Source organism: Glandiceps talaboti, chromosome 19, assembly GCF_964340395.1.
Source record: "Glandiceps talaboti chromosome 19, keGlaTala1.1, whole genome shotgun sequence".
Classification (NCBI taxonomy): domain Eukaryota; kingdom Metazoa; phylum Hemichordata; class Enteropneusta; family Spengelidae; genus Glandiceps; species Glandiceps talaboti.
The window spans coordinates 2,796,733-2,816,969 of record NC_135567.1 but is presented as its reverse complement, the minus strand read 5'-3'; the positions used below and the strand labels follow the sequence as shown (position 1 = coordinate 2,816,969).

The 20,237-nt window shown below is 35.5% G+C and overlaps 1 protein-coding gene across 1 annotated transcript; it reads left to right on the top strand.

Annotated features, from left to right (window-relative positions):
• Window positions 1-4,057: 4,057 nt before the first annotated feature.
• On the top strand, window positions 4,058-15,631 carry LOC144450363 (uncharacterized). The gene is made up of 5 exons (XM_078140966.1): window positions 4,058-4,639; window positions 7,336-7,433; window positions 10,147-10,334; window positions 11,247-11,385; window positions 15,275-15,631. Exons 1-5 carry the CDS (start codon window positions 4,150-4,152, stop codon window positions 15,629-15,631), a joined length of 1,272 nt encoding a protein of 423 aa, XP_077997092.1. The 5' UTR covers window positions 4,058-4,149.
• Window positions 15,632-20,237: the final 4,606 nt, after the last annotated feature.

The window sequence follows — 20,237 nt, the reverse complement described above, 5'->3', positions numbered from 1 at the left end:
GTGCATTGTCATTTGACTCTTGTCCATACTTACATTGCATGAAAAGGTGGCGTTTTCAGTTCTGTATGCATGACGGTTACACAGTGGAATTGCTGAAAATCCAGAAATGTGACCATCATGCATACCAAAATGGAAACGGCACTTTCCAAGCAGTTATCAGGGTTTGATGGGGCTAATTAATGGACTACAAATGTTGTTAATGTACACAATGTAATCACAGCTTACAGATTATTGTGTTGACATAGAGTTTTAAACATCCTAAATCAACTCCTAGCTCTAACCATAGACCCTACATGAGTGTAGGGGTCTATGGCTCTAACTTCAGTTTGAGCACTGTTGACATAAGAAGAGATTTGTTTTGGCCATGAAAGGGGAATGGACTGATATGCATATTATCATAAGGTTAATTTGTCTGAGTATATATGAATTGGATTAATTTTAAGATAAGATAAGACAGGTGGGGTTTGAATATCAGTCTCTTAGCAGAGTGGTTTCCTAATGTGCCCGCCAGAAATATCATGTTTTCAACACAGCAATCCGTCATGTTCAACATTTGTATGTGTCTTCATCTTCTGATAAATCAACACAATGTAAACTGACTGTATAGGGTTAGCAAATATTCAGTTTCCTTACCAAATTATTTCTTCCACTTCGAATGTTTCTATCAAAAATCTTCTTCACCTCCACTAAACAGCCTGTAAAGGTGGTATTACCAAGTATTTATCTTACCATAATTATGTCTTCCAAGTTTTGTACAGTGAGGTCACTCATTACTACACCAGCTGTTGATTTACATACTTCCGCTACAATCTTGCTGATAACCAAATCTGTTAAAGAGAGGTTTTAAGACAGAATATTTCATTCCTTGTTGATGTTGTTAAATACTTAAAGTGGCCATATGGATGAGAATTTGGTATTTACTTTGGATTTTTATTTGATGAAACAGATTCACTATGTTTTTCTACTTGAAAAAATAATGTGAAATAACATATACCAAGTTATACTTCAAAAAAGATGCAAAAAGTGTGAAATGTTTGTTATTGTACGTACAATAAGGAACTTTTTACACTTTTTACATCTTTTTGCAATGTACTCAGTGCGTCTGTGGTGCGTCAAATTGGCTTAGAGGGCACACTGTGTGATGCTACTGAATTTGCTACTATGCCAAGTTTCAAATCTCAGCAAAGATTGTAGCATAGCTTATTACCACCTAGTTTAAGTTACATAGTCTAAAACTAAGGTTATGATAATCGACTTCAGGAGGCAAGAACGCAACCCTTCGACAACCATAGTTCACGGTCAACAGGTTGAAATTGTTTCCAAGTACACTTACCTTGGTTCAATATTTGATAACAAATTGAAATGGGATTTAAACACCGATGCTATCTTGAAGATAGGTCAGCAGCGACTGTATCTTTTAAGGAAATTGCGTTCATTTATGGTTGATAGAGAAATCTTATCCCCTTTTTATAAAACTTACATTGAGAGCGTTATTTCATTTTCGTTCATTTGCTGGTTTCAAAATCTGACAGTCAAAGACAAAAGTTCACTTGATAGAATTGTGTCTCTTAGCTCAAAATTAACTGGAATGCCCCAGAGAAATCTGTCTTCATTTTATAATCATCAAGTAGTTAGGAAAGCCCGCGCGCCGCTCAATTGTTTTATCTAGTAATCATGTTTTATCTACAGAGTTCGACATACTTCCCTCTGGTCGTCGTTTTAGATGCCCGGCTTGCAGGTCAAACCGGCGCAAGTTGTCATTTATTCCCACCGCTGTGCGGCTTATGAATGATTCGTAAACTTTTTGAGTGATGATGATTGTCTTAGTATGGTTCTGTGTCTCTGTATATATTGTTTTGTATATTTGTTTGTATTTTTTGATATATTGATGTATTGTATTTGAGCCACACCTTTAATTGCCCATGTCTGGGATGAATAAAGTTCTATTGAATTGAATTGAATAATAGAAAAAAATAGTGGGTCTATGTGTATAATAAATAATCTCCCGGTATTTCTCATTCGTGCTAGGTCATCTGGGACTCACAATTCCCCTATGTCTGTATCCCTCCGAGCCTGTAGACCGACATAAGGGGAAACATTCGTCCTCAATGACGTAGCGCTCATTCGGAATACCGGGAGATTGTATATAATTATATGTATATATATATACATATATATATGGGGGTCATGTTTAAGAATTAAGTGATAGAAGGGGGGGGGGGGTCAGCCTGTTGTTTTTTGTTGTTTTTTTACAGATAGGGGGGTCAGTGACTTTTTGTCGTCCAAATTTAAGCATACGTTTACAGCGAACAGTTTGTTCTGAACACCTTAACACCTGATCAATAATGATAATAAGTGAACGAGTAAAGAAAGACAATAGTGCGATCACTATGGACTGTTTAAGGTTGAAATAATGTGATTTGGCATTTCCAAATATATGGTACTGTTTTCGTTTAGTAACCATATGATGTTTATTAAGAAATGTTGTTTGGAAGTTGCAGTCTTTAAATATGCATTGTGATGCTCGTCATGTTATTAAAAAATAAAACAGGAAATTTAAAGATCGGTCTTGAAAATATGCATGAGAATGTGTGATTATGTGATACATGATGAACATGAAATGTAAAGGTCTATGTGAAAATAAACATGGGAATGTGTGATTATGTGGTACATGGTGAAATGTGTTTTGAATGGCTAGAAATGGCTAATAGCGTAGACTTTAAGAATGGTCAGATAGTAATGGGGTCGGTAGCTGGTAATCGGCTATTAGCTGGCTATTAATGGATAATAGCATAGACTCTAAGAACGTTCAGATAGTTATGGGGTCGGTAGCTCGTAGTCGGCTATTAGCCGGCTATTAATGGCTAATAGCTTGAATAGCTGCATAGCCATGTATCGGAGAGTGATGGGGGTTGTTAGCTGGTAGCTGGCTATTAGCTGGCTATTGATGGCTAGCGTTAATAGCGGCTATCAATGGCTAATAGCTTGAATATCTTAATAGCCAGGCCCTGTAGACTCTTGGGGTTGTTAGCTGGCAGTCGGGTAGTAATGGCTATTAGCTTGAATAGCTGCCTAGGGATATATTTATACCATATTTCCAGTTTGACAATGCCCAGTAGCTGCTATTTACCTTGAGATCAAGCTATTTTGGCAACCAAAGAAATAGCTAACAGTCGCTATTTATCTCGAATCAAGCTATTTTTGAGATGAAGCTATTTTCTAATAAATAGCCAATGGCCGCTATTTAGCTCAAATCAAGGTCGAATCAAGCTATTTTGGTAAATAGCCAAAAGCCGCTATTTATTTGAGATGAAGCTATTGAGCCAATCCAACTACAGGGCACCCAGGAACCGTGTGACAAACAAAACAAAACAAAACAAAACAAAACAAAACAAAGAAACACACAAACAAACAAACAAACAAACAAACAAACAAACAAACAAACAAACAAACAAACAAATAAATAAATGAATGAATAAACAAACAAACAAACAAACAAACAAACAAACAAACAGACAGACAGACAGACAGACAGACAGATAAATAAATAAATAAATAAACTATCAAATAAATGACAAATGAACAAGCAAACGAACGACAAGTATAGGGACAAATAAAATAATTAAATAAACCAGCAAATAAACAGATACTCATGGGGGTATACCTAGATACGTTTTTTTGTACCATCACTATACAAAAACACAATGTGACATGGTACAAAAAAACGTATCTAGGTATACCCCCATGAGTATCTGTTTATTTGCTGGTTTATTTAATTATTTTATTTGTCCCTATACTTGTCGTTCGTTTGCTTGTTCATTTGTCATTTATTTGATAGTTTATTTAATTATTTATTTATTTATTTATTTGTTTGTTTGTTTGTTTATTCATTTGTTTTGTTTTGTTTTGTTTTGTTTTGTTTGTCACACGGTTCCTGGGTACCCTGTGCTCCAACAATATGTACCGTACTTTGATGCGAAACATATCGAGCACTTCCGGGTTTGCATCGCGCATGCTCAAATGCGTTTGTCAAGTGTATGAAGTCAACAAACCCTCTGCTCTGATCACTTACTGTGCATGCGACGCACGAGTCACTGGACTTACCTGGGGGTGGGAAAGACTTACCCTGCCGCACGACTCTGAACCATCATGGGAGATAACAGAGAAGACGCCAATCTCAGGAAGTTCAAAGGTTTTTTCCCCAAACGTTTACTCCCTACTACTACCACTACTAAACGTCAACGGAAGCGACGCTATTCTTCAGAGTCGTCTCCAGAACCTGCATATCCAACTCGTTCCCACGGCTCTAGTTCCGCTAGTACTAGTAGTGGTACGTATAGTTCTGACAACTGTACAGATCGCCGTATGCATCGAGCCGGTCGCTCGGCATGGACAGAACGACAACCGGACAGATTACATTGGTATCCTGCTAGCTTCCCCAACTTAGACCCTGGCAAATTTTGTGACGAGAGAAACAAAATCAGCGACAAGCTGCTTATCCTGAAGATTTGTATTGAGCGTGTTATGCAATGGTTGTTGGAACCTGGCAAATTGACACCACCAATCATCAACGAATCTGAAGTTAGTACTGTAACTGTAAGCGAGGCTGTGAAGAACGAAATACGGAAAGAACTTGAAGGTAAGACTATGTTCCAGTGTTGGTAACTTTTCCTCTTTTGTCCCCATTTATTCACAAATTACATGTAATGTTAGTATTGATACAATGGGATATTCCCAAAATCAATATATGTATGTCTGTTGGTATTTATTAAAGGGGAACACCACTCCAGGAATTTTAATAAACTCTGCATTCTGGAGAGTCATTTCATACTTTTACATCACCTACAATTATTTGCGATTTCAGAGAAACATCAAGTTGATCTTGTGCATCTTTGTTATGAGCTATTGCATCATGGGAAATAACAGAACTACATTATTCAATAGTTGAACAATTTAGTGATTCATGACAACTGTTGACATTGAAATGTATAGAATGTTGTACTCATGATTATATTATACCAGTATATTGATGGCACAAATCGAGACATCTGATTGGTCTACACATTGAACTAGCACGTCTAAAATGAGTGATAATGCATGGTTGGTATGTGTCCAAATTTTGATGTTCACTGTCCATCTACGAATATTGTAGTCTGCCGTGATACTGATAGTTAACTCTGCGAATTGGCAGAGGATGATTTTCTCAATGAGACAATATTTTATGGGTAATGATGAAAGAAATTTTGAAAGCAAATGGAAGTTAATCGCATATTTGTACAAATCATTTCCTACTAAGGTAAAGGCATGCATGCGATCGGTTCTACTGTCTAGCCTCGGCTGGAGTGGAAACAAGTGAGCTGTCCTGTCAGAAGCCAGTGTAAGAGCTTGCACTGGCCGACTTACCATTAATCTAAATAGAAATTTGTCTGGGGTCCTGTCCTAGAGTATCAGTCATCAATCCAAGAGAAAAATCCTCAAACCAGAAAATCTACTGACGTAACTTCTAGTAATATAATTACATTGTAGATATACATGTAAACCTCTCGCTATGTCTATTGTCACACTCTACCATGTTGCAAAGTCGGTCGGTGTCGTGCACCGACGTTTCCACTGCGCCAAAGTTTCCTGTTCTATGATATGCGCATGCGTCAAAATTGGCCGGAAATTCTGTCGTGCATAACAATGTGAAATTATTTCCACTGCAACAAAATTTCCAGTCATTACTTGTACACAAAGAACCATGTGATCTAATAATTAAACTATATAGAAAATGGTATTATATTTTGAAACTTGTGACAAACTTTCCAACCGTCAGACATACACTTAATGTGACTTATTTAAATCCTAGCCCATGACATTTATTATGTAGTGAATGGTACCTTTTAAAGTTGATCTGAAATTCTGTTCAATTTGAATTTGCTCCCTTTTATATCCATTATGACAAATCACAAACTTTCCAACCGTCAGCTCTAAATTAAACCATAGTGTAAACTACATGTATATGACAGTTATTTTATCGTGATTGGTATGTTTTGAAAGTTGATAAAAATTTCTGTTCAATTTGCCCCCTTTTATATCTATGAAGCATAAAGCATGCTGTATTCTATCTTTCTTTTAGCCAACAAGGTTGTTTTACGAGAGGTTTATTTTACAACAGATTTGTTTTCTTCACGGAAGTAAACTTGGGAAAGCTCAAAACAAATGGCAGATGTGTACATGTATGTCACCTCTTGTTTGTTTGTTTTGTTTACAAACAAACTCTGAAGATACAACGTGAACTTTACATAATAAAATTGAATGAGCTTTCCTGAACACCTGTTGGCTTTAAAAATGTGACAAGTTTCTCTGTGGTATACCAATTATTTTGGAGCTAATTGGAACAATTCTATCCAATGAATTTTTATTTTTGATGGACGGGTTTTGCATAGTCAGTTTTTTGTGTAGAAAGTAAGTGTACAGTATACCTAATCACCTGACATTTTAAGCAGACAAAATCAGGTCATGAACATTGATTTAAAATCACTGGGAAATTTCTGTAAAATCTATAAATTTCAAAAATAATGTACATGTATGCTGGATGAGAGTGTGAACTAAACCTAAGACCACTAAAAATAACCTACTGCTGAAACACAGTGTATTGAAGTCAGTAAACACCCCCATCAATTGTAAAAAAAAAAAGGTTGTGATGATTGCTAGGTGTACATTGACTGCGCTGCTATGTTAGATTGAAATTCATGACATTTTCCCCAGCGTGACCTTTGACCCAAGATGATGATTGGATGGTGAGATGGGTGTATTTCTGTTATGTGTATTTAAACTTGTATAACATACATGGTAATCAGAACTTAGTTTTCCAGCTGTTAAGTATTTGAAAACCTGCTGTCGTTCAAATACTAGTGCTCAAATAGGGAACTTGCAATCCAGACTGAGCATGCTCAGATGCAAAGGACTATGGGATTATCTGTGGTTATTGTAATACCTAATCTGGAGCTACTGATAAAATAAACCTCACACAATGGTCAGGGTAACTATGAATTGATCATTCGTGGTTGCAAACAAATGTAACAGCATTGTTTACAATACCAATTCACTAGTATTTATTATTACATTTCCCACGGTGCAACATTCAACATGGCAGGTTTTCAAGTTCCCTATTATTAGAATATAGAATGTAGTATGCAGGTTTAAACTTCACCTGATGATTACTTACACATTGTAATGTACTCAACCTGAATTATGTCATAAGATATACAAATGTACATGTAAGGTCATTTCATGTGACCTACACACATTATATTTATGATAATGTCTACTTCAATTTCATTCTCCTTACAGAGTCATATATGTGTAGAATTGCGGAGATAGTTTGGGAGTCCACTCAGCTTGTCCCATTAGAAATTTTGTCCAATGAAAAGTTGAGTGAGATTATCATGGTAAGTACATCAAGTCTTTGAGTAAAATTGATTTATGGTTCAAATTTTCAAAATTCCAATTGCTAGCAAAAAGAATATTAAACAAATTGTTAAAAGTTGGTCTGATTTTTTTCAAGTGTAGGTTCAGTAGTGCTGGTGACAGAAGTGTTAACACTGTGTCTTCTATCTGTACACTATATGTACATGTAAGCTAGTGTTAACACTGTGTCTGCTATCTGTACACTACATGTACATGTATGCTAGTGTTAACACTGTGTCTGCTATCTGTACACTATATGTACATGTATGCTAGTGTTAACACTGTGTCTGCTATCTGTACACTATATGTACATGTATGCTAGTGTTAACACTGTGTCTGCTATCTGTACACTATATGTACATGTATGCTAGTGTTAACACTGTGTCTGCTATCTGTACACTATATGTACATGTATGCTAGTGTTAACACTGTGTCTGCTATCTGTACACTATATGTACATGTATGCTAGTGTTAACACTGTGTCTGCTATCTGTACACTATATGTACATGTAAGCTAGTGTTAACACTGTGTCTGCTATCTGTACACTACATGTACATGTATGCTAGTGTTAACACTGTGTCTGCTATCTGTACACTATCTGTACATGTATGCTAGTGTTAACACTGTGTCTGCTATCTGTACACTATATGTACATGTATGCTAGTGTTAACACTGTGTCTGCTATCTGTACACTATATGTACATGTATGCTAGTGTTAACACTGTGTCTGCTATCTGTACACTATATGTACATGTATGCTAGTGTTAACACTGTGTCTGCTATCTGTACACTATCTGTACATGTATGCTAGTGTTAACACTGTGTCTTCTATCTGTACACTATATGTACATGTAAGCTAGTGTTAACACTGTGTCTGCTATCTGTACACTACATGTATACATGTATGTATGCTAGTGTTAACACTGTGTCTGCTATCTGTACACTATCTGTACATGTATGCTAGTGTTAACACTGTGTCTGCTATCTGTACACTATATGTACATGTATGTATGCTAGTGTTAACACTGTGTCTGCTATCTGTACACTATCTGTACATGTATGCTAGTGTTAACACTGTGTCTGCTATCTGTACACTATATGTACATGTATGCTAGTGTTAACACTGTGTCTGCTATCTGTACACTATCTGTACATGTATGCTAGTGTTAACACTGTGTCTGCTATCTGTACACTATATGTACATGTATGCTAGTGTTAACACTGTCTGCTATCTGTACACTATATGTACATGTATGCTAGTGTTAACACTGTCTGCTATCTGTACACTATCTGTACATGTATGCTAGTGTTAACACTGTGTCTGCTATCTGTGCACTATATGTACATGTATGTATGCTAGTGTTAACACTGTGTCTGCTATCTGTACACTATATGTACATGTATGTATGCTAGTGTTAACACTGTGTCTGCTATCTGTACAATATATGTACATGTATGCTAGTGTTAACACTGTGTCTGCTATCTGTACACTATATGTACATGTATGTACATGTATGCTAGTGTCAACACTGTGTCTGCTATCTGTACACTATATGTACATGTATGCTAGTGTTAAAACATACTGGTAATGTACTTCAGAACACTCTGTTCGAAAAGACAACAATATTGTAATTGGTGGTTCTCTTTGTTTCAATTGTGAATGTTGAGTGTTGAGTATTGTTGATAGAATTCAGTTGTATCTCAAGTAATGACATTGCTGTTACAGTATGGTTGATAGAATTCAGTTGTATCTCAAGTTATGATATTGCTGTTACAGTATGGTTGGTAGAATTCAGTTGTATCTCAAGTTATGACATTGCTGTTACAGTATGGTTGGTAGAATTCAGTTGTATCTCAAGTTATGATATTGCTGTTACAGTATGGTTGATAGAATTCAGTTGTATCTCAAGTTATGACTGCTGTTACAGTATTGTTGATAGAATTCAGTTGTATCTCAAGTTATGACATTGCTGTTACAGTATGGTTGATAGAATTCAGTTGTATCTCAAGTTATGACATTGCTGTTACAGTATGGTTGATAGAATTCAGTTGTATATCAAGTTATGACATTGCTGTTACAGTATGGTTGATAGAATTCAGTTGTATCTCAAGTTATGACATTGCTGTTACAGTATGGTTGATAGAATTCAGTTGTATCTCAAGTTATGATATTGCTGTTACAGTATGGTTTGTAGAATTCAGTTGTATCTCAAGTTATGACATTGCTGTTACAGTATGGTTGGTAGAATTCAGTTGTATCTCAAGTTATGATATTGCTGTTACAGTATGGTTGATAGAATTCAGTTGTATCTCAAGTTATGACTGCTGTTACAGTATTGTTGATAGAATTCAGTCAAGTTATGACATTGCTGTTACAGTATGGTTGATAGAATTCAGTTGTATCTCAAGTTATGACATTGCTGTTACAGTATGGTTGGTAGAATTCAGTTGTATCTCAAGTTATGACTTTGCTGTTACAGTATGGTTGATAGAATTCAGTTGTATCTCAAGTTATGACATTGCTGTTACAGTATGGTTGATAAAATTCAGTTGTATCTCAAGTTATGACATTGCTGTTACAGTATGGTTGATAGAATTCAGTTGTATCTCAAGTTATGACATTGCTGTTACAGTATGGTTGATAGAATTCAGTTGTATCTTAAGTTTATAATTTTGTCAATATCTCTTTATAGAATATTGAAGGAGTACATGTACCTCCCAAGATCCTACTGGGTATTGAAAATATATTTATCTCCTGGCTAGAGATCAACACAACTAACAAATTACTAGAACTGAGCTTAGATGAATTGATGGATAATGTTGTCAATCATTTGTACACAAATGAATATGAGATGTTACAACATCGTGATTACATCATAAGGTAAGAAAGTCACATATAATAGAGTTTACACTGTCTGTTGGTCACATCGTAAAGGTCAAAGTGTTCACCAAAAACAAAATTAAAACAATTTTTTTTTTGTACAAAATTACTTTGACATTTTACTTGTTGGACATCAATGTACATTATAAAGTTCAGTAGTGCTATAGTCATTGTCAGTGTCTATGTCTGTCTGTCAGTCAGTTTGTCTGTCTGTCTGTCTGTCTGTCTGTCTGTCATTCTGTCAGACTGTGTGTCTGTCATTCTGTCTGTATGCCTGTGTGTGTGTGTGTTTGTGTGTTTGTATAGTGTGTATGTATGTGTGTGATGCAATCATTTTGCTTTGAACAACAACAGGGATTTATAGCTAAGTGAATAAACAAATGTATGCCAATTTAAATAAGTCTAGCAACAAGCAAATTCCCATAGCAACATCAAAATGATCTGTATATGGTAAAGATAACAACATGGTTGGATAGGCAACTGGATAAACATTTATGAACACCTATACCTAGCATGGCTCACCATGTGGGTAAACATTATTAAAAACTGTACAGTTGTGCTGCAATGCCATTGGTGCTATTTATTTTATAATGGTTGTTTGATATAAGATAGGAATGGTCACACAATTGCAATGTCACACAAGCTCATAAAATTAACACCGTTCCTCGTTTAGGACAACCCCTCCAGTCTCACCTTTGATAAACATCTCAGTGTCTGAAGACTTGTGTTTCCTATCACAGCTATTGTATGTCATAAATGAAGTTTCATGGTTTGCTGTAAACTTTTGTAAATGTGATCTTAAATTTACCTACATGTATATTGTTTGTATTTTCTATTTAATCACAATAAAAATTAAATTTTAATAATTATGAGAAAAATGTCTTACGATGGCCTCTTTATTTTATTTTTTAGATTGAGGGGGGCAACAATAAGACAATTTGAAACATGCAAAGAACAAAGATCTGTACAATGTGATGTGGAAGTACAAGTCAACCATTATCTTTCTGGCATGGGAAAACGTTTTGAGAGTAAAGTGCTAACAACAACAGAGGTATGTTTTCTTTCTTTAAATGAGCCCATATGTACACATGTATACGTATGTATGTACGTACATGCCTGTGTGTGTGTGTGTGTGTGCGTATGTATGTACCGGTACGTACCTACGTACTTACATACATACATACATACATACATACATACATTCATACATTTTGTATGTATATGACCATTGGTGTAACAAAAGTACTTCCCATGGCCAAAGTACCAGATATATATGTAAGCATGTAAGCATTGCTGTAACAGAGGTAATTCATACAGCCATGTACCAGCTATGTAAGCATTGCTGTAACAGAGGTAATTCATACAGCCATGTACCAGCTATGTAAGCATTGCTGTAACAGAGGTATTTCATACAGCCATGTACCAGCTATGTAAGCATTGCTGTAACAGAGGTATTTCATACAGCCATGTACCAGCTATGTAAGTATTGCTGTAACAGAGGTATTTCATACAGCCATGTACCAGCTATGTAAGCATTGTTGTCACAGAGGTATTTCATACAGCTATGTACCAGCTATGTAAGCATTGCTGTAACAGAGGTATTTCATACAGCCATGTACCAGCTATGTAAGCATTGCTGTAACAGAGGTATTTCATACAGCCATGTACCAGCTATGTAAGCATTGCTGTAACAGAGGTATTTCATACAGCCATGTACCAGCTATGTAAGTATTGCTGTAACAGAGGTATTTCATACAGCCATGTACCAGCTATGTAAGCATTGCTGTAACAGAGGTATTTGATACAGCCATGTACCAGCTATGTAAGCATTGCTGTAACAGAGGTATTTCATACAGCCATGTACCAGCTATGTAAGCATTGCTGTAACAGAGGTATTTCATACAGCTATGTACCAGCTATGTAAGTATTGCTGTAACAGAGGTATTTCATACAGCCATGTACCAGCTATGTAAGCATTGCTGTAACAGAGGTATTTTATACAGCCATGTACCAGCTATGTAAGTATTGCTGTAACAGAGGTATTTCATACAGCCATATACCAGCTATGTAAGCATTGCTGTAACAGAGGTAATTCATACAGCCATGTACCAGCTATGTAAGCATTGCTGTAACAGAGGTAATTCATACAGCCATGTACCAGCTATGTAAGCATTGCTGTAACAGAGGTATTTCATACAGCCATGTACCAGCTATGTAAGCATTGCTGTAACAGAGGTATTTCATACAGCCATGTACCAGCTATGTAAGTATTGCTGTAACAGAGGTATTTCATACAGCCATGTACCAGCTATGTAAGCATTGTTGTCACAGAGGTATTTCATACAGCTATGTACCAGCTATGTAAGCATTGCTGTAACAGAGGTATTTCATACAGCCATGTACCAGCTATGTAAGCATTGCTGTAACAGAGGTATTTCATACAGCCATGTACCAGCTATGTAAGCATTGCTGTAATAGAGGTATTTCATACAGCCATGTACCAGCTATGTAAGTATTGCTGTAACAGAGGTATTTCATACAGCCATGTACCAGCTATGTAAGCATTGCTGTAATAGAGGTATTTCATACAGCCATGTACCAGCTATGTAAGTATTGCTGTAACAGAGGTATTTCATACAGCCATGTACCAACTATGTAAGTATTGCTGTAATAGAGGTATTTCATACAGCCACATACAAGTTGTGAACAATGCTGATCAGACATAAAGACAAGTACTGTTACAGGCTTTGATTCCACCATTCAGTTAGTTGTTCAATGTAAATGGATTAGCACAACTGTGTACTAAGTGTACCATACATATTTTCGATACAGGGATATGTGTGAACAGTCTTTGTATAGATTTGCAGATATGAACCATCCATATAATATAGTTTACAGGGATGTTTGTCAAAGCCATGGAGTAGGATCGTGGTATATTAAAACCTGTTATGAGGCTTTGAGTTATTTGTCTGGTACATGTACATGGCTACTTCTCAGTCATCCTAGCACTAATGATGTCAACAGCTTAGTGCAGATTCTGTGAGGTTCTATACATGTATGTATGACCCAATACTTGGTATGATAAGGATATCAACATTGGATTGTTTACAGTTTATAAAACTGATAAAAACCAAATTGGTAAATTGGCTGTAAAAGGGTGATGCTGTCAATTTTGCAAAGTACTTACTGTTGACATGTGGTTTCGATAACAACCAAACATCTGAAGATACGTCATGAGATAGTTATTAGCAGGGAAAAATATTTCCCTTTTATGGCCAAGCATGGATGTACATGTACATTGTAAATTTGTATATCACACAAGAGTATGTCTATGTAATACATCCCATAGTATTGTTAACTATGGATGTATATCACACAAGAGTATGTCTATGTAATACATCCCTTAGTATTGTTAACTATGGATGTATATCACACAAGAGTATGTCTATGTAATACATCCCTTAGTATTGTTAACTATGGATGTATATCACACAAGAGTATGTCTATGTAATACATCCCTTAGTATTGTTAACTATGGATGTACCGGTATATCACACTAGAGTATGTCCATGTAATACATCCCTTAGTATTGTTAACTATGGATGTATATCACACAAGAGTATGTCTATGTAATACATCCCATAGTATTGTTAACTATGGATGTATATCACACTAGAGCGTGTCTATGTAATACACCCCTTAGTATTGTTAACTATGGATGTATATCACACAAGAGTATGTCTATGTAATACATCCCTTAGTATTGTTAACTATGGATGTATATCACACAAGAGTATGTCTATGTAATACATCCCTTAGTATTGTTAACTATGGATGTATATCACACAAGAGTATGTCTATGTAATATACCCCTTAGTGTTGTTAACTATGGATGTATATCACACAAGAGTATGTCTATGTAATACATCCCTTAGTATTGTTAACTATGGATGTATATCACACAAGAGTATGTCTATGTAATACATCCCTTAGTATTGTTAACTATGGATGTATATCACACAAGAGTATGTCTATGTAATACATCCCTTAGTATTGTTAACTATGGATGTATATCACACAAGAGTATGTCTATGTAATACACCCCTTAGTATTGTTAACTATCGATGTATATCACACAAGAGTATGTCTATGTAATACATCCCTTAGTGTTGTTAACTATGGATATATATGTAATACATGTACATACCCATGATACATACCATCAATGTATTTTTATTGAATAAATAAGTGTTCTGATTCTCTTTGACTATTTCAATGTCAGAGAGGATTATCTACATGTATATGTGGTATCTACATGTATTATTACAACAATCTTCTACCAACTGTATCCCTTAGCTTATCTACCTACTAGGATTAAGTTCTCTATTGATGACAGTATAATCTTTCATTCCTTGATGTTTAATATGTAACTTGCAATCCACACTGGGCATGCTCAGATGCAAAGGACTATGGGATTATATGTGGTTATCGTAATACCTTATCTGGAGCTACTGATAAAAACACCTCCCACAATGGTCAGGGTAATTATGAATTGATCATTCGTGGTTGCAAACAATTTATAAACACTGTTTACAATACTAATTGATTAGTATTTATTATCACATTTCCCTTGATGCAAATTCAACATGGCGTGTTTGCAAGTTCCCATTTAGTGTAAATTTCACCCTTGGAGTTTTAAGTAGAGTCTTCAGGATATCAACACTGTGGGATATCTAATCTAGTGACAAGCCAGCCTTGGTCTTATCAAAAATTTGTTTATAATGAAACATCAGGGAGTGAAAGATTACACTGTGATCAATAGAAAAACTTGCTGAAAGTAAATTTTTCAGCACAGCTTGAGACAGGCTAAGAGATGTAGTTGGTAGAAGGTCATTGTAAAATTTGCATTTTGTTGACTCTTTTACTGTTCTCACTTTCAGAATAAAAGGGATCATACTCAAATGGACCGTAGCTACCCACAGATGGTTTATCAATTTATGGCAGCTGCTAAAGATGCTCGTTTTATCACTGATGATTACTATGTCATGTATGGTATCTCATTATGTGGTACAGATGGTATACTTCTATCAAGAGGGCATGTTTGGAAACAGTTGATACAGAGGACAAAGACATGTATTTTAGAGGACCCACCATTTCAAAAATCCCATTTCTTGTATCAATTTGTTGAATTAGGACAAACTATTTATCCGTATGCACACTTTGACATTGTTCCAGTATTAACCGTGTACTTGGCACATAAAGCTGTTCTTTTACTACATAACAATACTCCTTATTAAGACTTTCACATACAAGACATTGTTCCAGTATTGACCTTGTACTTGGCACATAAAGCTGTTCTTTTACTACATAACAATACTCCTTGTTAAGACTTTCACATACAAGACATTGTTCCAGTATTGACCTTGTACTTGGCACATAAAGCTGTTCTTTTACTACATAACAATACTCCTTGTTAAGACTTTCACATACAAGACATTGTTCCAGTATTGACCTTGTACTTGGCACATAAAGCTGTTCTTTTACTACATAACAATACTCCTTGTTAAGACTTTCACATACAAGACATTGTTCCAGTATTGACCTTGTACTTGGCACATAAAGCTGTTCTTTTACTACATAACAATACTCCTTGTTAAGACTTTCACTTACAAAAGACAGATATTGCAAATAGAGCATTCTTGTCTGCTATTGACTTAACTATAGAATTTATAAAATACTTATTTTGTCTGCATTTGTCTGCAGTTAGTTTTCTGTGTTTTTCTATAAAATTAAAGAAATGATGTAAATTTCAAAATTATTGAGTACAGTGTAGGCTTATTTGAGTGAATTGAAACAGAAATGGGGGGGGGGGGGGGGCAGCTAATGCAATGGATGCTGCACAAGGTTAACATATGTAATATATAAAATGCATGTATTTCTGCACATTTAGCACAACTTGAAGTCAGGTTCAGTAAAAATTTTAGCCCCCAATGGGCTCCACCTGAAGGGTGCTATTATGTTTGGCTCCACCTAGAGGGCACTATTATGTTGGGCTCCACCTAGAGGGTGCTATTATGCATGTTGGGCTCCACCTGTAGGGTGTTATTATGTTCAGTGCCATCTGTATGTGCATCCATGCATGCATCCTCATCTCTCTGACATACACCAACTGATTTCAACCAAACCTGACACAATGGTAACATGCTATGTGAGACATTTGTACACCACTTTGTTTTACGGTAGAATTAGTCAAGTTCCAGACAGGGACAGTATTACATATTAAATACTTCATCTTAATCCCAGTCAAGTCAAGGTCCCCAATAATTGCACATAATTCTGTGCCCCTCCCACAGGGTTCATATAAACATGATGGCACCCTTGTGCCCCCACGTGATGTTAGTTTAAATAGACTGGAGGAGGAGTTAAGCATTTGCATATCATTATTACGTTCTAAATTCCTTCGATAGACAAAATATCAAATGTATCAAGTAGTGATGATGACAGCCTGTCAATTTGTGATGGATTATTACTGACATGAATCCTTTGTTCTTCGCTCACCATGACATTCAAACACACTTGACACCTTTCATTGGGACCTTGACTAGACTTGGATTAAGATGATTCTATTTAATTACATAATACTGTCCCTGTCTGGAACTAGTCTACCACAGAATCAAATATTGTCAAATAGATGGTCATATTACACGACAACCGAGCTAGACCATCATGCAATGCTTGCATATACCTTCAGAGGACAACACCTTAAATCCTCATATCTTCCCTATACCACTACATTCTAGTTGCTTTCAATATGGCTGCTAGAATCACTCGTGCTAAGTTCAAAGGGTAAAGGTTAATACGTTAAAAGTTTTGTACAGTGAATAATGTGTGTTGGAATTGTATGCATTGATTGTGGAGAAATGTTTATGCAGAGAATCATATAATGAAAAAAATGATAGCAATGCAGATCAATGCAGGTATTATCCAAGATTTTAATATGCTAATAGTTTCGCTTTTAGCAATTAATGATGGTTATGATGTAATGTGATTTGATTTGAACTTTGACCCCCACAATTGAGAGGTACTTGACCTTTTGTCATAATCAAGTACATGTCATGTATACTATTATTCATCTTATTTGTCGAGTATTTTCCTGTGGAGGTTGTTGCTATCTTAAAGAGACACAGTCTGTAACTTTATGATCTGAGGTGTTTGCATTTATTTCCAAAACAATACATCTAATATTTCAGCTACTGAATCATTTTGAATGACTAACAGTTTATTCAGTTCTCATAAGATTTTTATGTTATGAAAATAACATGATCACATACTATTGTGGTTACTAATAAATCCCAAAACACCCTAGTCAATGTTTTCACGCCTTGTTGTACATAGTCATCAATGTTAAAATTGGTGTGGTCTCTCATTTGTTTCAACATAGGCTGTAGTTTGTGTTTAGTAATGTTAGTTTTTATCCCCAAACATTAATGTTGCATCCTGTGTTAAGTAAATCTCGTCGATAAGAAAAGGAGGTTGTATGGTGACAAATGTTGTTTCTGCAGTCAGAGTATAAGATTGTAATGGACTTAAATTCATATCCCGGCTTGACATTTAAATTCTTTTTACACAAATTTAGAGTTTTTTCACGAAAACTTGGTGTACTGCTCTAAGGATTAATAGTTTGCAATGAGGTATTTTAAGTCTTGTTAGAAAACTTTAGAAAAAACAGTTCTAATGTTTCAAACATTGCACCAACAATTGAACATTTTATCCCGCAATTTAAATGTTATCACGCGAAAATAAAGTTTGGGCCACACGAATAAAAATTTTCGTTTCGCAAATTAATTTTCTGAAGAATTTATTTGTCACAGAAATTGTAGTTCTTTGCTTTGATATTCCTATATTGACCTAAGAAATTAATGTTTTGTCATATGAAATAAAAGTGTTATGCTTTTATTAAATATTTTGCCCTCAAAAATCAATTTATAGCACAAATTTAGTTTTCGTCTGTCACCTGTGGGCCGCCGTAGAATTGGATATGAATTACATAATATTCAAATTACATCGCTGGTCAACTCCAAGATAGTGCACGATACAACTCCTCGACTGAATACACCAGAATACATTAATGGTAAAACTGTCCATGAATTCAGTTGTTATATGGTTTGTGCTAAAATTTTACAGTGTCCTTTGGGGATGACAGTTTCCTGCGCAATTTAGAAATAATCCTTCTGTATTTTATATCACGTGACTTTAATTGGTTTTGTTATGATGAGTATACGGAAAGGAAAGATAATGACACACACACGCACGCATACACAAACACACACAGACACATTCCCTTGTCAATTGACTGTCTTATGATTAAACATACGGTAGACATTGTGCAACGTTGTCGCTAAGCAACGACAAGGTATATAACTGCTCCTGCAATTATACAGTGACATAGAGATCACGTCACAGCCCCCCTTGATAGTCAAATACTTGTGCCCCCTCCCATTTTTATCCACACTCATTGTTCACAACCCTCTCCTATTTCACCCAATTCACCCTTACATGACTGTAATGTACTAGATCACTGTCTTAAAACGACTACTTCTTTACTTAACCAACTTCTCACATATGCAACAACACTCCACATAGACGTTAGGCCTAAAAAAAATTGTGTGGTTCCAATTACGCTCAATTTTAGAATAGGTGGGGTAGGTATATTTTTAAATATACTTTATTATATTTTATTTTTACATGTCTGTCTAGTTCAGGTACTTCTGTTTCCCTTGTTTTCCAAGTTGTCTCTGTTATTGGTTTCTTCCCATCATATGTATAGCCATTGCAGATTGGAAGAATAGTTTTATATTGTCTTTTTAAGTTGATGTCAGTTTCCGCATCAACTATTTCTAGCGAGGCTTCACAATCTTTGCGATTGTATTTTCTTTCTCGAATATGTAAGAAAAAAGTTTAGGGTCGCCTGTGAAAAACTAAGTGGGGTCGGGTAACCGGACCCACATATTGTTTATTAGGCCATACCGGATAACCTGTAAGCTGAAAAGCAACATGTTTTACTATGTTCACTATCTACCGTTACAGACAACAAAAGCAAAGCTACGTTTCACGGCTAGTAACCTGTTTGTCTTTCCATCCAATAGAAAAACACCCCTTTTTCGGGTACACAAATAAACGTTTCAAAAGGAAAACCTAACAACATTACTATCCACAAACCAAAAGAGAAACCACAACAAACTGTCATGTGTTTTCTTTACTCCGCAGACAAGAGACAAAATTTGTCCGAGCTCACGAAACACACTTCACACACATTGACTCGATCCATATGACATATGTTATTAGCTGGGGACAATCAAACAGTTACATGATTGAGTGGACAATTGTTTTATTCCAACATGGACGCATTACTAATACATTCATGATTAAAATGAAAATTGTATTTTTCTTCAACTGTGTATAAGACAAAGTATATTCTTATGGCTATATCTGGAACGCAATTTTTAACTTTTATGTCAAAATCATCGAATAAACAGACAAACAACGCCACATTTCAGGATCACCACTCCAAACAAAATTATCATCGGTTACAAAGAAAGAACATGTGCGTCAACATTTGTGTGTAAACTGTATGTATGTATGTATCTATGTATGTATGTATGTATGTATGTATGTATGTACTGTATGTATGTATGTATGTATGTATGTATGTATGTACTGTATGTATGTATGTATGTATGTATATATGTATGTATGTATGTATGTATGTATGTATGTATGTACTGTATGTATGTATGTATGTATGTATGTATGTATGTATGTATGTATGTATGTATGTGTGTATGTATGTATGTATGTATGTATGTATGTGTGTGTGTATGTATGTACGTACGTACGTACGCG